The sequence below is a fragment of the Coturnix japonica genome, chromosome 14 (assembly GCF_001577835.2).
Source record: "Coturnix japonica isolate 7356 chromosome 14, Coturnix japonica 2.1, whole genome shotgun sequence".
Taxonomy (NCBI): domain Eukaryota; kingdom Metazoa; phylum Chordata; class Aves; order Galliformes; family Phasianidae; genus Coturnix; species Coturnix japonica.
Window position 1 is genome coordinate 5,131,546 of NC_029529.1, and position 23,222 is coordinate 5,154,767.

The 23,222-nt window shown below is 44.6% G+C and overlaps 2 protein-coding genes across 4 annotated transcripts; both read left to right on the forward strand.

Annotated features, from left to right (window-relative positions):
* Window positions 1-23: 23 nt before the first annotated feature.
* On the forward strand, window positions 24-3,687 carry LOC107320583 (chemokine-like receptor 1). The gene is made up of 2 exons (XM_015876550.2): window positions 24-494; window positions 1,705-3,687. Exon 2 carries the CDS (start codon window positions 1,723-1,725, stop codon window positions 2,806-2,808), a length of 1,086 nt encoding a protein of 361 aa, XP_015732036.1. The 5' UTR covers window positions 24-494; window positions 1,705-1,722; the 3' UTR covers window positions 2,809-3,687.
* Window positions 3,688-5,566: 1,879 nt separating this feature from the next.
* On the forward strand, window positions 5,567-22,788 carry PRPSAP2 (phosphoribosyl pyrophosphate synthetase associated protein 2). Of its 3 annotated transcripts, XM_015876547.2 has the most exons (12): window positions 9,491-9,623; window positions 10,549-10,661; window positions 11,273-11,423; window positions 12,102-12,154; window positions 12,277-12,343; window positions 13,691-13,863; window positions 14,391-14,506; window positions 17,937-17,992; window positions 20,278-20,426; window positions 21,098-21,168; window positions 21,424-21,570; window positions 22,088-22,788. In XM_015876547.2, exons 3-12 carry the CDS (start codon window positions 11,305-11,307, stop codon window positions 22,244-22,246), a joined length of 1,110 nt encoding a protein of 369 aa, XP_015732033.1. In that variant the 5' UTR covers window positions 9,491-9,623; window positions 10,549-10,661; window positions 11,273-11,304; the 3' UTR covers window positions 22,247-22,788. The 3 variants fall into 3 exon arrangements, with proteins under 3 accessions (XP_015732034.1, XP_015732032.1, XP_015732033.1); XM_015876548.2 differs by lacking the exons at window positions 9,491-9,623; window positions 10,549-10,661 and adding an exon at window positions 5,567-6,647; XM_015876546.2 differs by lacking the exon at window positions 10,549-10,661 and having other exon boundaries at window positions 9,490-9,623.
* The last annotated feature ends 434 nt before the right edge of the window (window positions 22,789-23,222 follow it).

Below are 23,222 nucleotides of genomic sequence, written 5' to 3' on the forward strand. Positions count from 1 at the left end.
ACCCTAACCCCAACCCTAACCCCAACCCTAACCCTAACCCCAGCCCCCCTCCCCAGCCGACATCCCCTGAGCCTTCCTGCCGGCCATGGCAGTTCTCCATCCCTGCTGGCGGGGCGATGCGCTGAGCACAGCGGGTGAGCTGTGCGTGGTACGGTGTGGGAGCCCTGCTGCTCTGCGGGGTGTCCTGGTACCTGGAGGAATGTTTCAGCCTCGGAAGGATGAGGCTTGCAGGCAGCAGCACTGTGTGCTTCACACACAAACACGAACTTGGGTTTGGTTGGCCTGACCCAAGAGACCACGGTCAGAGCTTCAGGGGTTAAATCAGAGTGCTGCAAATTGAGGAACAGAGTTAGGGAATCATCAGTCCCAGTAAATTCCTTGTGATCCCAAGTGATGGAAAAGCAGAGCGTGCTCCGTGAGTCACAGCGGTGAGGAGCAGCTCTCAGAGCAGTGGGGCTCTGCAGTGTGTGGGGCTGGAGCGGAGCAGTGCTGCGGTGAGTGCGGCCGGGTCCTGGTGCTGAGGGGTTGGTGTGTGGGTACAGGGGTGGCTGCTGCACCACAACTCCCCACCTCGGATGCTGCTCTGCCTGGGGTGTATGTGTCCTTAGTGCTTTTCTCCCAGGTAACAGTGGTAGGACAGAAGGTAATGGCTTTAAGTTGCATTAGGAGAGGTTCAGGGTGGATGCTAGGAACAATTCCTGATCCAAAAGCTGCCCAGGGAGTGATGGGGTCACTGTCCCTGGAGGTGTTCCAGGGCTGTGGAGATGTGGCACTGAGGGATGTGGTCAGTGGGCACGGTGGGGTTGGGCTGGGGTTGGCCTTGATCTTGAGAGATCTTTTCCAACCTTAATAATTCTATGATACTGTGATAGCTGTTGAAGGAGCCATCTTTTAACTTGATAATTCAGTTTTTAGCTCTGTTGATTTGCCTTCCATCACTAAATAGTTTGGCCACAGCTGTGCAGTTTGGCTCTTTGGAGTCCTGCTCTCAGCCCAGGGCTGGCTGCTGTCACAGGCTGCTCACAGATGAGTTGTTCTGACACTGCCAATGCCATCGGCAGAGCCTGGGCTGCTGTCTCGGGTCACAGGGTGACAGGGAGACAGGGCAGATGCCAACCCTCTGCCCACAGCCCCGTGGGCCCGCTGGTGTGGAAAGAGCTGCAAGCAAAACCATCTTTGATATCATTTATTTTCTGCTTCTCAGTGTCAGCGGGCTGCCTGTCAGTGCGGGTGACAATCTCTGTGGGCATCCAGGGACTTCCCAAGAGATGAGTAATTTGTTTCAGTCTTGGCAGGTCCCTGTTAAAGCCTGCAGCACTGGGACTGAGTTGTCCCCGTGGTGGCTGATCCTCTGCTCACGTGTCCCCTTCCTGCTGCCATCATCCTTTCACGACAAGATCAGATCAACTCAAAGATCAGATCAACTCAAAGATCAGATCAACTCAAAACTTTCAGACTGTCCCCCTCCCTCTGTGTTGGCTCACTCGGATCTTGCTCAAATAGCTTGAATTCCTCGTGCCTCACAAGTATTTATCTGCCATTCTGAAACTTTAGATGTTCTATAGAGAAGTGTGTTCATTATTGAGTCACTCTTAGTACTTATTTCATCATTGCATATCCATTTTGTGTACAGTCACAATCAAAGGTTCTCCCCAGAGCTCTGGGAGCTGCAGATAATCGCAGTGTGTGCTGTTATGGTTTCAGGAGCCCAGCTTGCTGGCAATGGAGAGCGTCTCTTCTTCCCCATCACCCTTCCCTGACAGCTCCCCCTCCATGCCCTCTGGGAATGCCACAGCCTACGACCACTACTCTGGCCTCCAGAAGAGCCTGCACATCCTCTCCATGGTGGTGTACAGCATTGCCTGTGTGCTGGGGGTGACGGGGAACGGCCTCGTCATCTGGATTGCAGGCTTCAAGATGAAGAAGACAGTGAACTCAGTGTGGTTCCTCAACCTGGCCATCGCTGACTTCATCTTCACCTTTTTCCTGCCCCTCAGCATCGCTTACACCGCTCTGGATTTCCACTGGCCCTTTGGGAAGCTGCTGTGCAAGTTGAACAGCACCATCGCCTTCCTCAACATGTTCGCCAGCGTCTTCCTCCTGATGGTCATCAGCGTGGATCGCTGCGTGGCCGTGGCCTTCCCCGTGTGGTCCCACAACCGCAGGAGCCCAGAGCTGGCAGCCAGGGTCGCTCTGGGGACGTGGGGCATGGCCGTCCTGCTCAGCTCCCCGTACCTCATTTTTCGTGACACCGCGGTCAGTTCCCGTAACATCACCAGCTGCTATAACAACTTTGCGCTGTCTGATGACTACACGGCCGAGGAGACACGGAGGCTGTGGAGGATGCGGCACAAAGCGATGATCATAACACGGTTCTTATGTGGGTTCCTCATCCCCTTCACAGTGATTCTCATCTGCTACAGCGTTGTTGCCGTCAAGCTGAAAAGAAGGCAGCTGGCCAGCTCTGTGAAGCCGTACAGAATTATCATTGCCGTCACAGTCTCATTCTTCCTCTGTTATTTCCCCTACCATGTCTTCTCCTTGCTAGAAATATCTCAAAACTCTTCCAGTCATGAGATGAAAATGGCCCTTTACATAGGAATCCCCTTGGTTTCCAGCCTCGCTTTCTTCAACAGCTGCATAAACCCCATCCTGTACGTCTTTGTGGGGCCAGATTTCAAGGAGAAGTTTTGCCAGTCCATCCTGTCGGCCTTCAAAGGGGCCTTCAGTGAGGAGTCAATGCTGGGCAGCCTGAGCAGCAGGAGGAAGTCCAGGTCTGCCTCGGAAGCAGAAGTCCCAAGGCTCTGAGTACCCACTCAGTACTGGGTGGGTTCAGTATGGGCACCACTGCAGGGCAGTTTTCTCCTCCTCTCCTTTCTTTCTTTCCTGATTTGTCACAACATCCCATTTTTAGTAGACGACCCTTTGTAAAGGTCACTAAGTCTGTGACTTTACTGACAGGGCTCCCTTTATTTTCCCTTCTCTCCGGCATCCTTCAGCCATGAGAAGCAGCCTCTGAGTTCAGTGGGGTCACCTTGTAGGTACCCGACTCTGCATCGCTACTGGGTTCATCCCCAGGCCATTCCTGAATGGCAAGTTAGCTGCTGCGAGGATGTGTTGTTCTCTGCATTTGCCAGGCTTTCCTGGCAGCCAGGCTTTGCTGGGATGCAAAAATTGTGGGGTTCCACCAGGGGGCAAAATTGGATGCAGGTGTGCTGGCAGTGTGCACAGTCTGTGCTTTAGCTGAGCAAGAGGATGGAGGGAAGAGCTGCTCCATAAATTCCTTATAATTAAATCAGCAAAGAAAATACATCTTTTCCTGCGCATCATGCCAGTCTGCTGCTAAATTTTAAGTAGGAAATGATTAAATTACAATAAAAGCAGCATGAACATGCAGTGGGATCTGTCTGGAGGCACTTTTGCAAATGCAGCTTTTAAAGCAATAGGATTCAATGAGGTGGCTGTGCGTGTTTCTGTAGGGTCTGGGCTTGCTTTGTTCTTTCCCTCCTGAGACAAGTTACTGGTTGTGTCCTGCTTACTCAGGTTTGGTGTTCAGCATAACTGCTCCTGAGCAGTGCTACTCCACGTTGGTATTTGACCTGCTTCTGGCCCTCGTATAGATGAAATGTCTCATTTTGTACTGTTGGTGAATGAATATTAAGCTCTATTAAACTTATTTAAAGCATATCCAGCCTGCTGTGCTGCCTGTGTGATCCATTCCAACTGTGCATGCTCATGTTTGCTAACAAAATAGATAAGAAGATTCAATACCCACGATTTGGAAATTGCTCCCAGTCACTCCCCCCTGACTGACGTTGGCAGCACTCAGCTGTGTGAGGAGGTTTGTCGGGCACATCTGAAACCCAGCAATGCCAAGAAGGAAGAGCAGGTTTAGGATTGGGTTTGCCTAGATCTCACCTTTGCAAAGTGCTTAAAATGTTGGTGGAGTAGAAGGGAAGGTTCCCATCCTGGTATCACACCTCTTTCCCCTGACTGTAACATGGCACAAACTGCCACTGTCCCATTTATGCTGCTAGGAAGCGGCCTCTGAGCTGCTCACGGAACCTCATTGCTCCAATGGTTGGAAAATCTCTGTGTGAATCCCAGCCTGAATGTATGAATGTGCACGTCTCTCATTTCTGTGTGGATGACAGATCTGTCACTTGAACACGTTAGGGATTAATTACAGGTCTGTTGGGTCACACAACATTAAATGAAGGCTGTGATCCTACAGGCATGCATGTACTTAACCTTAAATTCATGCGTAATCCCACTGAGATCAGGGAATGCAGCAAGACCATCCATATGTCAAGCATGAATGAACAGAAAGATTTACCCTTTACCACAAATTGCTGCCTGTCATCCAGATAAAACTGCAATGTTTGCTATGCAGTGCAATGCTGGGGCTGTTTACTCACTCCTGGTGGTAAATAGCAGCATTGATTGCAGTGTCAAGGTTGTGCAGAGCAGTGTTTGCTCTTTCTGGTTTTCTTCATCTGTTTGCAGAGCCCACATAATTCCTTGTGACAAGCAGCATCTCTGAGATTGCTGAACCAAAGCCTTGGCCTCCCCTTGTGCCTCTCTCATCACCCCAGAGCCCTTGAACGTGGAGCATCACAGTTTGGGATAAGAAAGGATGTAATTTTCTGGGCCATTTGATGGTACAGGGCACTGATGTCAGTGCAGCAGAGAGCCAGGATGGTATAAGGAACTGATGCTGAAATACCAGCAGAGCAACCTACAGAGCAGCACCCTGACATCCCCGCCAAGCACAGAGTGCCATTAGCACAGCAGCTGCAGCAAATCCCATTTAACCCCACAACTGAATTGTCTTTTCTCTCTGAGTGGCACATTATGATGGATAAGCAAAATAGGGTGCCTTCACACAGCTCTCTCCTTGCATGATGGGGAAGGGACTTAGAGAGTTTCCAACAGCTGTTTGTGAGAACACCTGTCAAAATACTGTTAGGGAACAAAGTGGGAAAGGGAATGTTTTATCGACAGTAACCTACAGCTCGTGGCCATTGCTGTGATGCAGGATGGTCACAGAAATAGTTTTGTCAGCCTGGGTCTCATCCCAAACCCTTGTGCAAAGCTGACACCACGTGGGGTTAGGCTGCCCAGGGACTGGTTCCAAGATGAACCTCTCACTGTATCGAATTCCCTTGTGTTCAGACTACCCCATTATTACAGCGATAACTGTGGTAGTCCCTCAGCCCTAACTGGAAGGCAGGCTATTCATTCTCTTTGATATTCATATTTGCCATGTGCGTAAATAAAAAAGCTTGAATGAAGAAAAAACCCAAAGACAAACAACAATCCTAAGGGGTCAAACAGCATTTTTGGCAGCTGCGCCCCCCTCTGACGCAGCTTTGCTCTCAAGGCTCTTTCAGATGTGATCAGTTGGGTGGTGCTGGGCATCAGGAACAGCCTGAACCGCTGCTGTTTGCAGTGGTTGGGAAAGGTGCAGGTCGGCTGTCCTGCTGGCATCGGCCTGATTGGCCCTGCAGAGGGGCGGCTCTGTGGGCAGGCTGACAGCTCCATTCCTACAAATAGGGTTGGGACTTACTGAGCTGTTTTGGGGTGTGTGTGTTGGGTTTAACCGTGTGTGGAGGGAGCTGAGAACAAGTTTTGGTAGCCGGGGAGCTTAGTATGAAGTAGCAAAGCAGTGTGAGAATTGTGATGAGGTGCTTTGGGGTGGGTGAGGTGAATGTGGTATCACCAGCATGTCTTGATGTCTTGGTGTGACAGAGCTCAGAAAGGCTTGAGGTAATTTGGAGCTGGAGGCTTTGTCATGGCACAAAACCCAAAGCCTGTGCCTTCTGAGTGCCCCCTGTGCTGTTCAGAGCTGTCCTCAAAGGAAGGGAGCAAGGGAAGGAGACACTTTGCTGCCTGGTGCAGGGGGAGGAATTATGTAATGAGGTTAGTTTGGGTGAGTGAAAACAGAGTGGGCAGAATCCCAACATGACTGTGACCAGTCCTGGTTCAACCCCAGGCTAAATGGTACCAGGTCAGTGGGCCATTTCTGGTTGGATGAGGGTGTACCGGGATTGTATGGTGTTCTTTTCTACAAGAAAAAGTAAGTGTGGTATTTTCATTATGTGGTACTGCTGGGTTTTGTGACACAGCAGCTTCTGTAAGGAAGGCAGGATCTTAGACAAGGATTTAACAAAGATGTCAAGGAGTTAAAGCCTGGGGTGGCTTAGAGCATGTAGTCCTTGATAGCAGCTGCTTATTGCTATGCCTGCCAGCTCTACATAGCAAGCATTTAAAGTTAGGATTTCAAGTAGGGCTGTAGTTGCTTTGCTTTGGAGGATGGCAGGTGACTCTGGAGGTGGGAGAAGCTGCAGAGCAATCAGGGACAAACCAACCAAGGAGTGTCTCAAGAAGAGGTTGTGTTCTCTCCTTGGAACTGGGAGGAGAGAGTGGAAATAAAGAATTGAGCTCAGAACAGTTAAGAGGAATGAGGGAGGGAAGAGCAGCAGCTGAGACAGCTTTACAAGTACCAGCAGCGGATGGTGGGTGCAGATGGATGGAGAGTGATTCAGCAGGGGAGGAAGTTCTCATTAGATGTTCCTAAATGAGACAATAAAAGCCTGTGAGAAGCCTACTAGTTCTCTTGCATTTCTTCTGGTGAAATCTCCCGGGTGAGTAGAACTTTTAAAGTGTCCCACTCTTGAACCTGGGGAATGGGCTCGTTAGATAAGGTCAAGCTAAAGGCAGTGTATGGAGGTCCATCATTTCTTGGTACTGCAGCGGGGTAAAAGGATCCCAACCTGCACACAATCTGCTGCTCTGGGCTCAGCCCTGTTCTGCACCAAGCTGGAGGAGATCAGGTTGCTCTTTGGTCCTCCCTGCACCTCTCCTAGCTTCTGCATGGCTGCTCTGGGCAGAGCTGGAAGTCAGCAATCTCTTTACTTCCTCCCCATATCTGTGTGTGAAGCACGGGATTTCCTCTCTACTGAGCTCTGTTTTTGTTAGCAAGCCTGCTGTACAGTGACCCACACCTAATTCAAACCCTTCCTGTATCTTCACTAAGAGCCTGCCCAGGGCACGGTGCATGCTCACCTCTGTGTAGAAGAGCTGTAGCTCTGTGCAGTAATGCAGTAAATGGCAAGTCAAACTAGGACCCGGTGGGTAAGACAGCGGAATGGAGTGTTTGGCACCATGTAGCTGTTCAACTTCCCTGAAATGACACAAGTCCATTGTTCAGTGGCTTTTGTTTAAGGGAGAATTGAAGGGCAAACCACATCTGTAAACAGAGCTACTGACTGTTACACAAACTTTACAGGGCAGTGCTGCATGCAATCACAGCAAAGCGAATATGTGAACAAAGCAGAAGATGCTACTGCTGGTTCTTATTCCAGGGCAGCGTTTGCTCAGTTCCTTCCCTTTCATCCAGCTTGAGACATTTTCCTGTGCAGTGACCTGTTAAAGGCTGCCTATTCCAACAAGTCTGTTGTTTCTTTGTTGGAAGGCTGATAGGAGATAACTCCATGCCTGTGCTGAAGGCTGATGTGGCAGATCTGTTAATCATTTCAAAATGACCTGGAACTCACAGTACTGTTAGAAATGGGAAAACAAACTAATCTGTGGTGGTTTAAAATATTTATATCATATATATATTTATATCATATATATATTTTCCCCAAAGCTTCGTGACTTAGGAGGAACGTTAGTATAATAGAATGAGTCGGTGCCTGTTTCCTGCAGACAGCCAAGCCACGGTTAGGCATTAATATTTGATTAAACAAAGAGGGAGTGCTGTCTATTTAGCCCTGCACATAGATAAGATGCCTGCTCTGCTCTGGGGCCTTTCTTAAGGCACTTTAGTTCCCAGAAATGGGGAGTGCTATTTTCCAGATCACTTCCACACACAGGGGAGATTCAGAAATCTACTTATAGCTACTTTGAGCTCTGTCTCACTATCTGGGCAGTATCCAAGCTGCTGTCTTCTAGAAACCAGACACGGTAACTCCTGAGGCAGGGATTGGAGGTGGCAGCCTTGAAGCTGCAGGGCATCCCAGCAGGCTCAGGAAGGTTGTGTCAGGCAGAAGATTTCTTCAAGGTGCTTTGTAAGGCTACTGGGAGAGACAAAACACGTTCACTGGGCTGTGTGAGGATGAAAGCAAAATATTCCTTTGGTGTGTCAAGCTCAATAACTCTTACCATCAAGTAAGGTGATTTTTAACGTCCACCTTGATTAAAAAAATAACAATACAAAACAACAACCTGGCAGAACAGTGATGGATGGTGCTCAGGAGATGGGGTGACATGAGCATTTGTTGCCTCTCAGGTGATGGATGCAGGCTGTTGTCCGGCCAAGCGCTGGATGAGCAGTGCCCTTCACCTTGGCTGGGTTGAATGTGGGCTTTTCTTAGCCTTATTCTTTTTCTTCCTGACAGAATTGCATCTGGATTAAGAAAACAGATTTCCCTGAGCTGCTGCAGTCACACATAACAATTATTCAGGATTCCTTAGGCGGCTGTTAATTGGGTGATTGTAAATGAAACAAAATCCAGGTGCTCATTTTGGGAAAGCAATCTGCTAAACCCTCAGTACTTGGATAACGTACTGTAATATCAACAAATCCCTCTCCTTTGGGAACAGGGGCTTCCGTTATTATTCCTCTGACCAGGAAAACAGAGGTGGGGAAAGAAACTGCTTTTCTCTGAGAAAATGCAGGCAGTTGCCCAAGAAAAAGGATCAGAAGACCCAATTTTTTTTTTGTTCCTGGTCCTGTGGTTTGTTTGTGTAAATGGCAGGAATTTGGGGCAGCACAAATGGAGCACTCAGCGAATTCTGTGTGCCCCGAGGGTATTGAGAAATGCCTCTGAGGAAGGCGGCTGATTGCACTGCGGGTCAGTGCTTCAGCATGTGTTGTTTCTGGCTACTCTGCCATAACAGCCTGCAGTGAAACTCTGTGATGAAAGGAACTTACAAAGGCCAAGGAACCCAAATCAACAGCAGGAGCAGCGGCCTGTAAATAGAGGAACACAGACTGGAAATGTTGGGGGGTGGTGAGGAGGCCTGGGGCCCATTTTACCACACTTTCCAACCAGAGATCCTGCAGATACACATGGAATCACTGCAGTGTTGTGTCTCTGAGGACACAGACAGGTCTCACACGTTTCAGACAGATGTCTGCTCTGTGAGGAGTGCTCAGCATCTGGCAACTGATTCAGGTTCAACTGCTCTCCTTCCCTGCCCCAACAGCTGGCAGAGGAGACAACTGTTGAGGCGCGTATTGTGAGCTATGGGCAAGCGTGTGAATGTTTATAGCAAAAAAAAAAAAAAAAAAAAGCAGCTCACAGCGGCAGTTTCACTACGAGAGGTTTGAAGTATGAAATCCAAAGTTGTCTTTGTGCCTCAGCATCCCCCCAACCTCAGGGGGGCAAAATGGCGCCGGCGGCGACGCCGCTCAGAGCGGCGCGTGGCCTCGGCGGGAAGGGCTGTGGGGGGGGGGTCAAGGCGTGGCCTCCCTCCCGCTCCCCCCCTCGCGGCGCCGCCATCTTGCGAGTGGCTAACTGCTGGAGGGGCTGAGCTCTGCGCTGCTGCTGCTTCTCCACCATCCCTCCGGGCCGGGCCGCCTTTTCCCGGGGCCGGAGGGTCGGAGCCGGCAGGTAAGGCCTTCAGAAAGGGATGTGCTGTGTTTCCCTTCCACGCTATGCCCCACACGGCGCTCCGCCGCCTGAGGAAGGGGCTTCCCCTCAGCGGCCGTGTGGAAGGGAGCCTCACTCCGGGGGGGTTCATCAGCGGCCCCACAGGTGAAGGATGGGCTGTGGGTGTGGTTGGTGACACAACGGGGGCTGAGGGACATTCAAAGCCGCTCCCCCGAGGGAATAATGAGGGGTAGTGAGGTGTGGGTGCGGGGCTCAGGCCTCTGAGTGAGCCCGGGGGCATAGATCGCTGCTGAGATCCTTATGGGGCTATGGAGAAACACATCCCATCGTGGGAAGGGCCTGGATGCCCCCCAGCCCGTGGGGTCACGCTTAGAAGCGGTAGTTCCAGACAGCTGTTACTGCCTCTGTTGCTTTCCTTATGTATGAGCTGAATTGGTGGAGGTGTAAAAGGGAAAGCCGATAGGATCGTGTACACCCCGTCCAAGAATTGTTGTGTTCATCATCTGCTGTTGGTGTTCTGCTCAAGAGGAAAGGTAGGAGCTGGCGGAGCAGTCTGTACCGTGGGGTGTGTGTTTTCTTACAGCCTGGCCTAGGAGATGCATCCACCTGCAGCCAGGGAGAGCTGTGGTCCCATGGGCACCTGTGGAGTCATCTCTTTGCACGTCTAATAAAGTTGTTGGCAGTTTGCTGTCATCCCAATGCCCTTTTCCTGTCGGGTGCATCATTGTTGCTCCACAAACCTGGCTTTTCCCTACACCACACATTGCAGCTCAGTTGTTGCTGCTGCAGTGCATCCACGTGTCCTTGACCTATGGTTATGTGAAAAGCTGCAAGTCTTCCATGTTGGTTGTGAGTGGCGGTACCTCAGTGTGGAGTAAAGTGCATCCTGAGCAATAAACATGAAACAGCTCTCATCTTTCACCAGATTTCTCAAGTCCTCTCCTTAGGATAATACCTAATCCACGCAGAAAGGAGGGCAGTGTAACTGGAGAGAGAAGTTGTCTTCAAACTGTGGCATAAAGGCAGTAACACTTGAAGGTTGTCTCACCATTGTTCTCATTATGTTAACGAAGGGTGATTTCAGCTGATGTTCTGAGTCCTAAAAGCATTTCTAGTGTACTCTCACTTTGCTGGATTGAAGATGCATTATAAGTATTGGGCACTTTATTGCCAGCTGGGAGTTGTGCCAGAAAGAAGGAAAAAACACAAACTGAGAAATGGGATTCAGTTTGTATTTTACCTTAAATTATTGGGCACCTTGTTTGAGAGGGAGATTACCTTTAAACTGGGTGTTTCATCTGTATTTGTAAGTTTATCATTTATTCCAAAGAGATGGAAAGATACACAGCTATGGAAATAGTTGCTTCTAGTCTATTTAACTTGTAACCAGCACCCAAGGGCTCTCTTTGAGTTCTGACCAATGCCTGACTGGCTTTGTGGTATTAAGAGTCAGTGTTGCTTAGCTCTAGAAAGGGAACTATGGAAAAGAGAAGCTGTGATATCTCTATGGCACTACTCAAGTGGTGATAATAAAGATTAAGAGTGTTGGAGAATACAGATTTATGAAAACCTCATTGTCTAAACAGAGAAAATTTGTTCTTTTTGTCTTTTTAATGCTGTGGATTTACCAGGCCTTTGATCTGTTTCAGTCTTTTAGGAGTGGGAAGACAACTTAGGTTTGATGTTTTGTGTGCCATCAATTGAAACTGGGGCCATCATGAATATAACAAAAGGTGGACTGGTGCTTTTTTCAGCTAATTCCAATTCTTCATGCATGGAACTATCAAAGAGAATTGCTGAGTAAGTAATATCTGCCTGCAGAGCAGCGTGAGACCTCTGTGTCTTTATGATGGGGCTTGTTTTAATGAAGGCTGATTTTCTTTTTTGTTATGTGGTTATTCCTGAGGTTTGTGTACCCAAAGCTAGATGTGGAAAGCACTTGTGCTTGGGAAGGATTTGGGCATGTGTACCTATCATGTGTACCTATCATATCCTGCTTTCTGCTCTTAGTGGTAGTGCTCTGTGCTGATATTGAAATGGAGTAAATTCAGCCGGATTTAATCTTTCTTTATTCATTGAATAGAGCTCACTAGTATTTTCCATTCACTTTAGATTGACATTTTTCTTTGGAAAAGAGTGCTTTAAAAGTGGGCTTTTAAGCGTTGTGAATGTTTATATTGTCAGCTTTCTTTGTAGATTTGGAGACAGCACAACATAGGTATAATGTGTGTAAATATACAAGAGTGAGAAACTGTCACTGGATTTAGTAAGCAGTATTTGAAAATGAGTTTAGCTTTACCTGCAGTGCGGCTGTATCAAGAGATTTCCACTGTGGTTGTTGATTTTAGGACTTATGGTTTTCTTTTCCTGTTTTTCTCCTCAAATCCAGCCTTTTCAATAGCTATTGCACTGCATGGGCTCTTCATTTGTTTTACCTTTCATTTTCTCATATTCTGGTTTATTTTTCTCTTCCTGCAGGCGATTAGGAGTTGAGATGGGGAAGGTTCAGGTTTATCAAGAGCCAAACAGAGGTGAGCATTTAATTGGCAAAACTGGAATCTTACTTGTGTACAATGTATGTGTATTGGCTGCCCTTTTCTTGTTTCTGTTGCATTTTGTTCCTGTAAATCTTACACATTTCTCTTCTTGACAGAAACAAGAGTACAAATTCAGGAGTCTGTGAGGGGAAAGGATGTGTTCATCATCCAGACAGTTTCAAAGTGAGTAGCTGTTTAAAGGCACTTTACTGTATTTTGATGTAGGCTGTCCATAAGAACAATTCTGTTTTAACTTTTCAATTCATAGTTGTGTATAGATACAGTATAATAAGAATAGATTTATATATATGTGGTGTGTATGTATGATATATATTATACGATACTATATAATATTATATAAGGATCTGCACAAAGAAGGGACTTAATTATAAGCTAACATCGATTAATTTTACTTTCAGTGAAAATACCTTTGAAACTTTCCCCATGGCCTCTCTGAGTTCTTCTGCCAGGTGCCTTTTGCTCACAGTGTTCCTTAAATTCCTTCCTTTCCATGGCTCCAGCACCATTACAGGCTTCTAAAAGTAGGAGAAACATTTCCTAGGCAGTGTGTTCAGTGACTCAGAAAATAACTTTGTTATTTTGAAAGGAACTTTACACATGTGATAACTTTATTTCTAGTGGTAACAGAAATAGTTGATCTCTTAGTTGATGACTGGTTCCCATTGCAGAGATGCCTTCTCTGTCTGTTCATTTAGAGCAGAAAAGAGATGGTAGTTACAGAATATTTAGCCTGTTGTTGGCTTAAACAAAAGGGCAAATGTATTGCAAGACAAATTAGTTACGTGTATTGAAAAATACATCTATTTTGCTTTGTATACAATAGGAATAAATGTTGGGGTTAGATTCATTGAATCATTAAGGCTGGACAAGGCCTCCAATATCTAGCTCAACCATCATAATAAACCCCAGTTGTGGTGTAGGTTGTTACAGCAGTGTTTTGTATTACTAAAAGCCTGGATGTGGTATAACAAAAACTGCTGAGTTGTCCCAGAAAGGGGGGGGTGTATGGGAAATTGGTAATCACAGCCTGAACCTCTGATTGATCAGCTGATACAAGTGTGGGGTCAGCTGTGGGAGCACAGGTGAGTGTAATTTAGCTGTGCTCCTGGAAGGGGTGGAGCTTGACTCCACCTCCTCTAGACCTCATTTAAGGGCTGACCACCACTAAGGCAGCATCTCTTGGAGATCGCTCCTTGGTGGTGATTGCCTCAGTGGTTCCCAGCAGACCGAAGGCTTTCATACAGGTGAGTTTTTCCTGTAAATAACCTTTTGGGTATTTACCACCATCTTTTCATTATTGTCAATGTACAGGGGGAAAAAAAAAATGATTCCAGTGAAGAATTAAAATAGTAGGCACAGGGCATTGCATCCTTAGGTGCACAACTGGATTCTTCCTGAAGATGCTCTGACACCACATTCACACAGCAGAGTAGTTTGTATAGGTGTTACTTTGAATTCACCTGCAGGATTCTTATGCTTGGATACAAAACCAGATGCTTCTCGTTGCAGGGATGTGAATACTACGATCATGGAACTCCTGATCATGGTGTATGCTTGTAAAACATCCTGTGCCAAAAGCATAATTGGAGTGATTCCTTACTTCCCCTACAGCAAACAGTGCAAGATGAGAAAAAGGGGCTCCATCGTCTCTAAATTACTGGCGTCAATGATGTGCAAAGCTGGTAAGGATGGAGATTGTTATGAAATAATCAGGGCAATGGGGGATCCTATGCTGAGCATTCAGATTGAAAGAGATTTTTTCATTGTCAGTCCTCAACAAATTTCCCTGGGAAGGATGTGCAGTAACAATGAATGTTGGGATCTGGTTCTTATTTTAAAAGTAACGTAGCAATGAGTCTAATTTTTGGATCCATTTCTCAGGAGTTTAGAACTCAGATGTTTGCTGTGCCAGGCTTATACTGTGTGGCATAGATCCATTCATCTTGTTTGTGGTTCCGTTTTGTCACATGGAGAAGGATCATACCTGCCTCAGTGTGGCACTGCTGATCCAGTTATGTAGGTTGTTCTGAGGCATCTGGAAATGTGGTAACCCTGGTGTATCTAGAAGGGATGTAGCTAATCTGCTATTTATTTCTAGTTATCATAGTGGCTTACAGAGCTTGTTTTGAAAAAAAACTTGTTAAATTTTAGAGAAAAATAATGTTCTTCATGTGCTTCTCCATATGTCTGTTTTATTTTGTTTCTGAAGGACTAACTCATCTTATTACCATGGATTTACATCAGAAGGAGATACAGGGCTTCTTCAATATTCCAGTTGATAACTTGAGAGCATCTCCATTTTTACTACAGTACATCCAAGAAGAGGTGAGAAAGCTGCTCTATTACAGCGTTTTGTTTCTTTGTTATTTTTTTCACTTCTCAAGGCTCTTGAAGCAAATTCCTGTGAGAAGATTAATTCTTCAAACAGGTTTTGAAAGGAGGAAGGGTCATTTTGGGGCATGAAGTTGGTTCTTCTCCCCTGAGAGAACTGAGATTTCCTATCGAGGGGAACTACATTTTATTACCCATGTAGGGTTGCTGTTCTGTCTTTTTAGACATGTTCCTCTAATTAATATTTTAAAAAAATATTTTCCTATTCTAGTTGTCCTCTTCTTTTCCTGTTTCCAATTTCCTTGCTATTTACAGGATGGAATGCTTGTGTAGGTGTAATTTATGTAGCATTATGAAAATATTTTGTGGGTTAACATGTAAATGATGGAAGTCTGTCCATCATAATCTGAAACTAAGAACATATTACTTCTGTTGTGGGGAAATGTGCTGTTTGTTNTCAGCACATCTTGAGTGTGACTTGTGATGTTGTGTGCATCCAGTTCTCTGTCTTTGAAATGGATATTACTTGTAGAAAGTGCTTTGAGAAGTGCTGCTGGTAGATCCATCTGTACAGATTGCGCAGTTGATAATTGTAGGTGTAAGGTAATATATTATGTCTTGACTAATTATAATTTTGGAAGAAAGCAATTGCTTTCCTCCTGGTGAAAAGAAAATGCATAGTTCACTCTTACTTTTTAACCCACACCTTTTCATTTACAGAGAGGTAGATGCCACAATTAAAACAAAAAATGCAAATGCAAACTAAAAAACCCACCGTGATTGTTAAGGCTCAGTTCTCAGCTGGGTGTCAGTCATTATTTGGTACTACAGTCCTAGCAACAAGGGAAGACTATAGAACAAAACTGCGCTCTTGGCTTTGGCACCATCCTTCATCTCACCATTTCACCATTCTTCTGCAATTGTGCATTGTAATCACTGTGTAAGTTAAAGAAAATAAAATAGAAGACCAAATGTATCGATTGAAGACAAGTTTTGCCACTGTATGTTACTTGAACCTGTTGTCTGTGGTAGATAGCAGGTCAGGGTGTGGTTTAGTCTTTAAGCACATTTTGATACCTGGTTGTCAGAATGATTTACAAGGAATTGTTGCAGCTGAGTCTGTGGCTCCTGCTGCTTTCTAACCTGTGAACATTCACAAAGCGCTGCTGAGGTGTTTGTAGAGAGGGCTTAAAAGATACTTTATATTTGTTTCTGTTTTCTTCTGCTTGTTAGAGATGACTTGCTAGAACTTAAGTTGACTGAGCCAGTGTGATCACCTGGGTTTTATATTGGCAAGTACTTTCACTAGCAAAGCTGTATTTGTTATCCCTTTGTAAAAGATTCTTCTGGTGTTGCTGAGAAAGGATTCAGTATTCTCAGGTTCATGATGGCAGCTGCCTGCTGCATCTCCTGCACTGTGAATGTTTCAGGTGGGAGTTGCTGTGATGGGATCTGTTGAATAGCATGAAATGGATAAAAAGCAAAGGTCACCTGCAAAGCATTTAGCTGAAGGTTCAGAGGATGAGGCCTTGTAGCTGTTCACTGTCATGCATGTGTGTGAAGGGATTATTGGGTGCTCTGGGATGAAGTCAGTTCAATCACTGAAATTCATGTGGCACGAAGAAAATTTGGTGGTTTTCCTTTGTATGTCTAGCAAATATTTATAGTTACTGTCTTCTTTCCTATGTGTACAAGTTGATCTTAGAGTGATTTGCCAATCTCAGATTGACGTAGCTCTTTGTTACTAGGAGCTGTTGATGTTCTGCTGTCTGTTGGATGACATTTCTGGCTTTCTGACTTCATTTTTGAAGAGATGAGAACAAATTCGATAATTTGGCAGGGGAAAAGGGAGGCAATGATGTTTGAACAAGATCAAAGCCTTTATTATGTCAAATGACAGGCCCTGCCTTGTTCGTACCTTCCAACATGTTCATCTTCCTAGTCTGTTGTTTAATTTAGCATTTGTAAAGGACAGAACATGCTGAATCCCCACTGTTGTAGGTGGAGTTGGTAGCGCTGCGGATTGTTAATGCTTTCTGACATGTCCTCTGAGAAGCCCTTGTTTTTGGTTGTTAGGCCCATGCCAAAATTCAGAACTTAAGCAAGTATGGGAAAAATAATTTGTTCAAACAGAATGTTTTTGGAAATACTTGGCCAGTTTGTGTGTCCAAGGATTAGACTGTGGAAGAACATAACTTGCTTGTGAATGGGAGAAAGAAGTATTTCCATGTTTTGGAGCTATTTAGCATCTGACAGTAAGGTGAGGAACTCAGTTCAAGGTACTGATCCCCCAGTTTTGCCAGATGTCAGCTGTAGCAGAACAGTTTGCAGGTGTTCATGAGCAGCTCTTGAGGTCTGTAACTCTGGGGTTCTCCAGGGATTGGATCTGTTTTGTAGGACTTGTTATTGTTACACTAAGAGTGTCCATGTAGCATTACATCTCCTACAAGACCAGGCAGGTTCTTTGTCTTCTGTGCTCTGTAGCAGACAGATTGTCCCAGGAAAATGCTGAGTTTGCAAGGAAGGAATTGCACTGAGAGGAACATAAAGTGCTGTTGGAAAAGAGGTGAGAAAGGACTGGAAATATAGATAGTGGAATGCTTGAAACTGGGTGGGGAAAGATGGGTCTGACAAGCAGTCAGCTTTTGAAAGGAAAACAGGATACTAAGATGAGGAGGTTTGAGAGATGGGGACTAAAGTGCTGGCTAAACGAAGTGAGAGTGTTGGAGAGGAAAAGCCAGTGTGATAATGAGGAGACAGACCTGGGAGGGACGGTCCATGTAAAGACTGACTCACGTACCCATCAGACCTTGAAATGAAAACCAAACTTCTTGGTCTTGCCACTTTGCTGCTGTCAGCATCTGGAGCAGCGTCCTCTCACGCTGATCTACAGAGAGAACATAAACAGTGACTCCAGGATCAGAATGTAGAATTTTTAGCCTTTTGGTTGGTGCATGGAAGGAGTTGGTATGATGTAATGGAGAGGCCTGTCTTTTTTCTTCTGCTGTAACTTGAAGAACAACCCCACAAAAAAGGAAAGATGAAATATTGTGTTTTTGGAAGACTGCTGTGTGGATTCACAAGTCAATTTAAATAGGACAGGAAACTTTAGTTTTCATGGTTTCCTGCTTTTTAATGTTTCCCTTTGTAGTCTGCATATTACTCTAAGGCAGTTACTTTTGTGTGATCTGTGTATAACATGATGTTAATGAAAGCTGGAACTTTGAGTTAAAAGTCTGAATTTGCTTAATGGCTGGGCTTACTGAGATGTGAAGTCTCTTCATGTACTGTGGATTCTCGAGGTTGCTTTAGGTAAAGCATTCAATGTTTAAAATTCTTTTGGCAAAGTAAAATTTTGATTCTTTCTGAGTTTAAATCTGTCTGAAGATACGAAGTGGACATTGCTATCTGTTATTTACTACAGATACCAGACTACAGGAATGCTGTAATTGTGGCCAAATCACCTGCGTCTGCAAAGAGGTGGGTAAGATCTGCTCTCTTGTTAGAGCAGGAAATCTCTGTTGTGATTTTGCTTTTCCAATCAGGTGAACCTAGACAAGTTCAGCAATTAGAAGATGCAGCCTGCACCCCCTGCCACTTAGACTGCCACATGTGTAGTGTTTACTACAAGTGATAAATCAATGCAGCACTTAGTATAAAGAAGCTATTTAATCATATTTTTCTGTGTTTACATCACAGATTTCCTATTGTGAATGAAGAAGAATGGCTAGAAGTAGAACACCATTAATCCAGAGTAATTGCTTAACAAGATCACAGCTTAGAGCATTGTTATCAGATCCTAAATGAGAATGGCTTACCATCTGGCTTGGTGGAGTGGGATTTGATGGCTGAGGCTATTTGACCTGAGAAGTTCTTCTTGGCCAAATAGTTGTTCTTAATTCTTTCAGCTTTTTGGTTTGCTGTACCTGAGCTCTTTGCAGTTATGCTACTCGGAGAGGAGGGCCAAGAGCTGGATGGTGATTTAAGAGATACTGGTTTTGGTGTAGTGACAAACTAGTAATTTGCTGAGAAGTTACCTAGACTTAAGCCAAAACATCGTGATAGTCTTCATAAAAAAAGTTTTTCATTGTTTTACATAGTAAATCAGAGATGTTTTACTTTGTAGAAGTACTGAGGGCAATGACTTTTGTCATCTTTGTTTCCCAGCAGTAGTTCTTAGGTGACTTGTTTTGTTCTAGACGGTTATTTTACATATGCTTGTCTTTATTTTGTTTGGTGTCAGCATTGCCTCCTAGGTCTAGATACATTTGTTGAAACATTTTCATGCTTTCCAAGTCACTGCATATGCCAGCAAATAGCTTCTCATACCTTTAGGTGATCAGTCAGTCACAGATGTGTAGAAGAGGATCCCAGAGCCGTATTTGTTTAGTTTCTTCATATATATACAGATGCATTTCAGAACAGTGCTTGAGGCACTCCAAGCTGAATAGTGCTTGTATTTGGAAAAGAATGGTTGAATGGTTTATCCTAATAAAGGAAAACATTCTCCGGATGAATGTCTGCTTGTGAGAACTTCTGCTTGAAGGAGTTCAGGATGTTTCTGCAGTTTCTGAGTTCAGTGGAAAATGAATGAATCATTTTAGTGTTGTTTTGAACTTTATTTGGTGTAATATTGTGGTTTTTGAATGATTGATTCGTTTATATGATTATGCATTTTAAGTCTTAACTCTTAAAAGAAATGTGTTTGGATTCATAATTTATATGCATTCAACCTTCTGAAAAATCTAACTGTGATAACCACATTGTGGAAAATTCTGTTTTTAATTAGCAGAGCATTACAATGAGCAAATTATTCTGTGGACTTTGAGTTGTTTAGATAGTGAAACAAGGCTTGATTGTAAAGGAGGTAATTCAGGCCACAAGTCTCAGGTACTAAGGTTAGGACAAGGTGTGTTGCATTGTGCTGGTCTCACTTTGACCAGAGGGAGATCAGGTCAGTGGTGTCAGGTACTGACCTGGGTGTGTGAGGTAAGGCAAGGCAAATCCCACTGCTGCATTTGTACTTGCTGCTGTCAGCATCTGGGATACAGGCACTGGCTGTAAATTTCCTATGATCCTGCCTCTCTGCTTTTCCCACTCCTTTGGCAGGCTCCATAGTTCTTTACGTACATTCTGAATTCAAGAAAATACTGTATGGTAAAGGAACCTCTTGTAAGTTCGTAGACAGCTGTTTAAATTTCAAGAGCTGTTTGTCAAGCAGAATCATCGTTTGATGCCTCTTCAGTAGGATACTAAGGCTACGTGTCAGAAGGTCAGGATGCTGCCTTACTTAGTCCACATCTTGTTAAAAATAAGTAGGTGAACAGTTGTTTATTAGACTTATTAAATACTATTTCATTAAAAATAAGCAATCCAGATATTCTTGGTGATGGTTACACGAGAGCAGCTAAAGCACAGGATCTCAGGAATGCTCAAGGCTAGAAAGCTTATTTTTTTGACTGGGCAAAACAGAAGGGAGTAAACAGATTTGTTGCCTTTGCAGCATTTGACCTGTTGCTTACAAAACCTGTATGGACACTTCCAAGGTTGTTCTGACTCTCATAAGCGCAGTGAAAGCAAGATTCAACGGGTTAAGTGATTTGATGTGTTGTCCTATTATTGGATCATTTCATTTTTCCTCTGTAACTTTAGAAATAAAGTTGAAATACTTGTAGGTTAGCCGTGTATGCATGTGAATTATTTTAAGTTTACTGTGTATACCTATATATACATGATAGTTATTTTTTGTAACCCTTCCTCTTCAGGGCTCAGTCGTTTGCTGAACGTTTGCGGTTGGGAATTGCAGTGATTCATGGGGAAGCTCAAGATGCTGAGTCTGACATGGTAGATGGTCGACACTCACCACCCACAGCCAAAAACGTAGCTGCTATTCATCCCAGTTTGGAGATACCCAGTAAGTAAGTTTGTATGTGGAAGTGTTCACCTCTTGCTTTTTGTGGTTTTGGGGGACAGGGTGGTAGTAACAGACCATCAGAGATCTTTTTAAGAACGTGAGGGGGAATATAAGGTTTTTATTTGATGGTTTTGTAACCTGTAGTTCTAGTGCAAGGCCACATGTGACACCTGTGCCATCGCAGCAGGTCAGAGGAGGCATAGAGGCAGCACTCTTCTGCCTCTTGGATTTGATAGCTGGATTTTGTTCTGGAACATGGACTTAATAAGCTAGACTGGCTCTGGGTTTGTGTGTATCTGGGTCAGTGCTGTGTGCTTGTCAGAAGGTCCATGCTGAGCGGGGTGTGACCTGTAGCTGCACCAGAAAAACTTCACTGTGTAAACCTAGCTGGGATCTGAGTGGAGTGATTGAACTGGTTGTGTCTGACACCACTGTATACGTGTAGTTAATGCTTTTGATTAAACTGAATGTGTGTATATGTGTATATATATGTATGTATGTTTCTTTTTTTGCATTTCCCAGTAACACCGCAGTAGTTGGAATAGTTGTTACATTGCTTCTCTCTAAAAGTGGTGACTGATGTTTGCAGGTGTTTTTACACTCAAAGTAAATTGTATAAACCTTCTTTTCCTTTCTGTTTTCTCTCTCTCTAAAACATTACTGTTAATCAGTGCTGATTCCCAAGGAAAAACCACCTATCACAGTTGTTGGAGATGTAGGAGGAAGAATAGCTATAATCGTGGTAAGTAAAGTGCTGTGCCTTTTGATATGGCACATATGAAAACATATTTAATGTGTTAAAATATACTTAATATGTTAAAGCTGCAGATAGCAAGTGCAGTTGTTGTTGTATTAATGACTAAACTTTGGTGGTGGGATTTTGATAACAATTGGGTGTTGTATCTGAAACAGATTAAAGGTCACTGCAGTTACACTGTGTTGATCTGTGTGAGAACATGTTGAGCTCCACTGGCTCAGTGTCCCCTTTGTTTGACAGGATGACATCATAGATGATGTTGACAGCTTTCTTGCTGCAGCAGAGACCCTAAAGGAGAGGGGGGCTTACAAGATCTTTGTAATGGCCACACATGGCCTGCTATCTTCAGATGCTCCCAGGCTGATAGAAGAATCTGCAATTGATGAAGTAAGCATAAATTCTGAATTTCTACTCAGGTCATTTTTCTCTTTTTAAAGTAAGCAAATTTCTCCTGACTTGATTTTTAAAATATGCTGGCATTAAGAATCAATCAAGGTAAGATCCTGTGTTTAGGCTTTGTTACTGTTGACTCACATGCTGGAATAGTGGCATCTCTGCATCCTGAAGCTGTAGCAGTGGGAAAGCAGGGGGAGTAGAGATGAGCTGTCAGTATTGGCATGTTTTTCCCCTTCAGCGTTTGGGAGATCTTTGTACCTCCCTTTGTGAACTTGGGTGCTGGAAATAAAAGAAGGGAGAGCCCTGCTGCTGGTCTCTATGGGTATGAGGAGTCCTCCGGCAGATTTGCTTGAGATTTTGATCCTGACAGTAATGTGAAATCTTGTTCCTTTATCAGCCAGGCTGGTTCAATAGGATCTAGAGGGTAGACATGGAGTTTCACAATTCTTATCTGGGAGGTGGGAAGTGTGAAGGGCCTGGAGCTGATGGTGTTTTCCCCTTTCTTTAGGTGGTTGTTACAAACACGATTCCGCATGAAATCCAGAAACTGCAGTGTCCTAAAATCAAGACTGTGGATATCAGCATGATCCTCTCGGAAGCCATTCGCAGGATCCACAACGGGGAGTCGATGTCGTACCTTTTCAGAAACATTGGACTGGATGATTAAAGCTTTTTAAGTTAAATAAACACCTTGGGCCAAACTGGAAGCAAAAAGATACCGAGCTGTGAAGCATCGTTGCTTATCGTAATGTCTCTATGGAGCCACTCGTTGTTTTCTCTTGGTTTAAGTATCAGGACAGAACAGTTTGTAAGAGCTGGTTTTCTTTCTTTGCAGTTTTTTTGTGGGAGATTGAAGAGAGGGGAGAGAGGGAGGGAGGTGGGTGAACAATTAACAGAGAACCGTTCTAGTTGCTTATAGGTTAGTTGCACTATATACATGGTGAGAAAACCCCACAAAAGACTTGAAGCGAGAATTTGGCTTCGAAATTAAGCATTCCTTTTCCAAAGCTGCTTGCTACGAGTGCTTTAAAAGGTAATAAAATGAAGTGACTCTGATACCTGCATTTAAAAAGCCAAAAAGGTTGTACTGTTGTATGCGGTTCAGTGATTTTTGTAGGAGTGCTTTTATAGAAAAGCATATGAAAATATGCACCTGTATTTATTTTCTGCGACAGAGAATAAAGATTTGTTTTGTGTGAGCTTTCTAAACAGGTTGACATCACAGTCGCTTGTCTCCCAAAACGTCCCCACTTGGGAATGATTTGCAGGTCTGTGACGTTTGAGGAAACCAAGAGGTGAATTGATTCTTTGGTGCTAATTTGTTACTTTAGAATCTAAGCAGGATTCAGGCTTCTTGGCAGTGAGCAAGCAACATCTGTTTTGCTTGTCCTGCAGAGCACCTGCGGGTGAGGAGAGGCTGTTTATCCCTAATTGTTGTGACTCTTCGTTGCATTTCAGCCCGTCTTTCTGGTGAGCAGCCTTGTAAAATGCAGGATACACGGCCTTCCAGCATCCAGTTTCTGGGGGCTATCATCGATGTGTTAATTAGTTTCATTGTAATTTGGCAGGTTCTGTATACTTGCAGTGTACTGCTTTGCTTCAGGTAATGCGGTAAGGAAACAACTGGATGTCAGGGGACAACG

Excerpts from the sequence above, each read along its gene's own strand:
- PRPSAP2 (XM_015876548.2), top strand. The coding sequence starts at position 11,305 with ATGTTTTGTGTGCCATCAATTGAAACTGGGGCCATCATGAATATAACA. Across the intron at positions 12,155-12,276 it reads TTATCAAGAGCCAAACAGAG|AAACAAGAGTACAAATTCAG; the intron begins GTGAGCATTTAA and ends TCTTCTTGACAG. Across the intron at positions 12,344-13,690 it reads ATCATCCAGACAGTTTCAAA|GGATGTGAATACTACGATCA; the intron begins GTGAGTAGCTGT and ends TTCTCGTTGCAG.
- LOC107320583 (XM_015876550.2), top strand. The coding sequence starts at position 1,723 with ATGGAGAGCGTCTCTTCTTCCCCATCACCCTTCCCTGACAGCTCCCCC.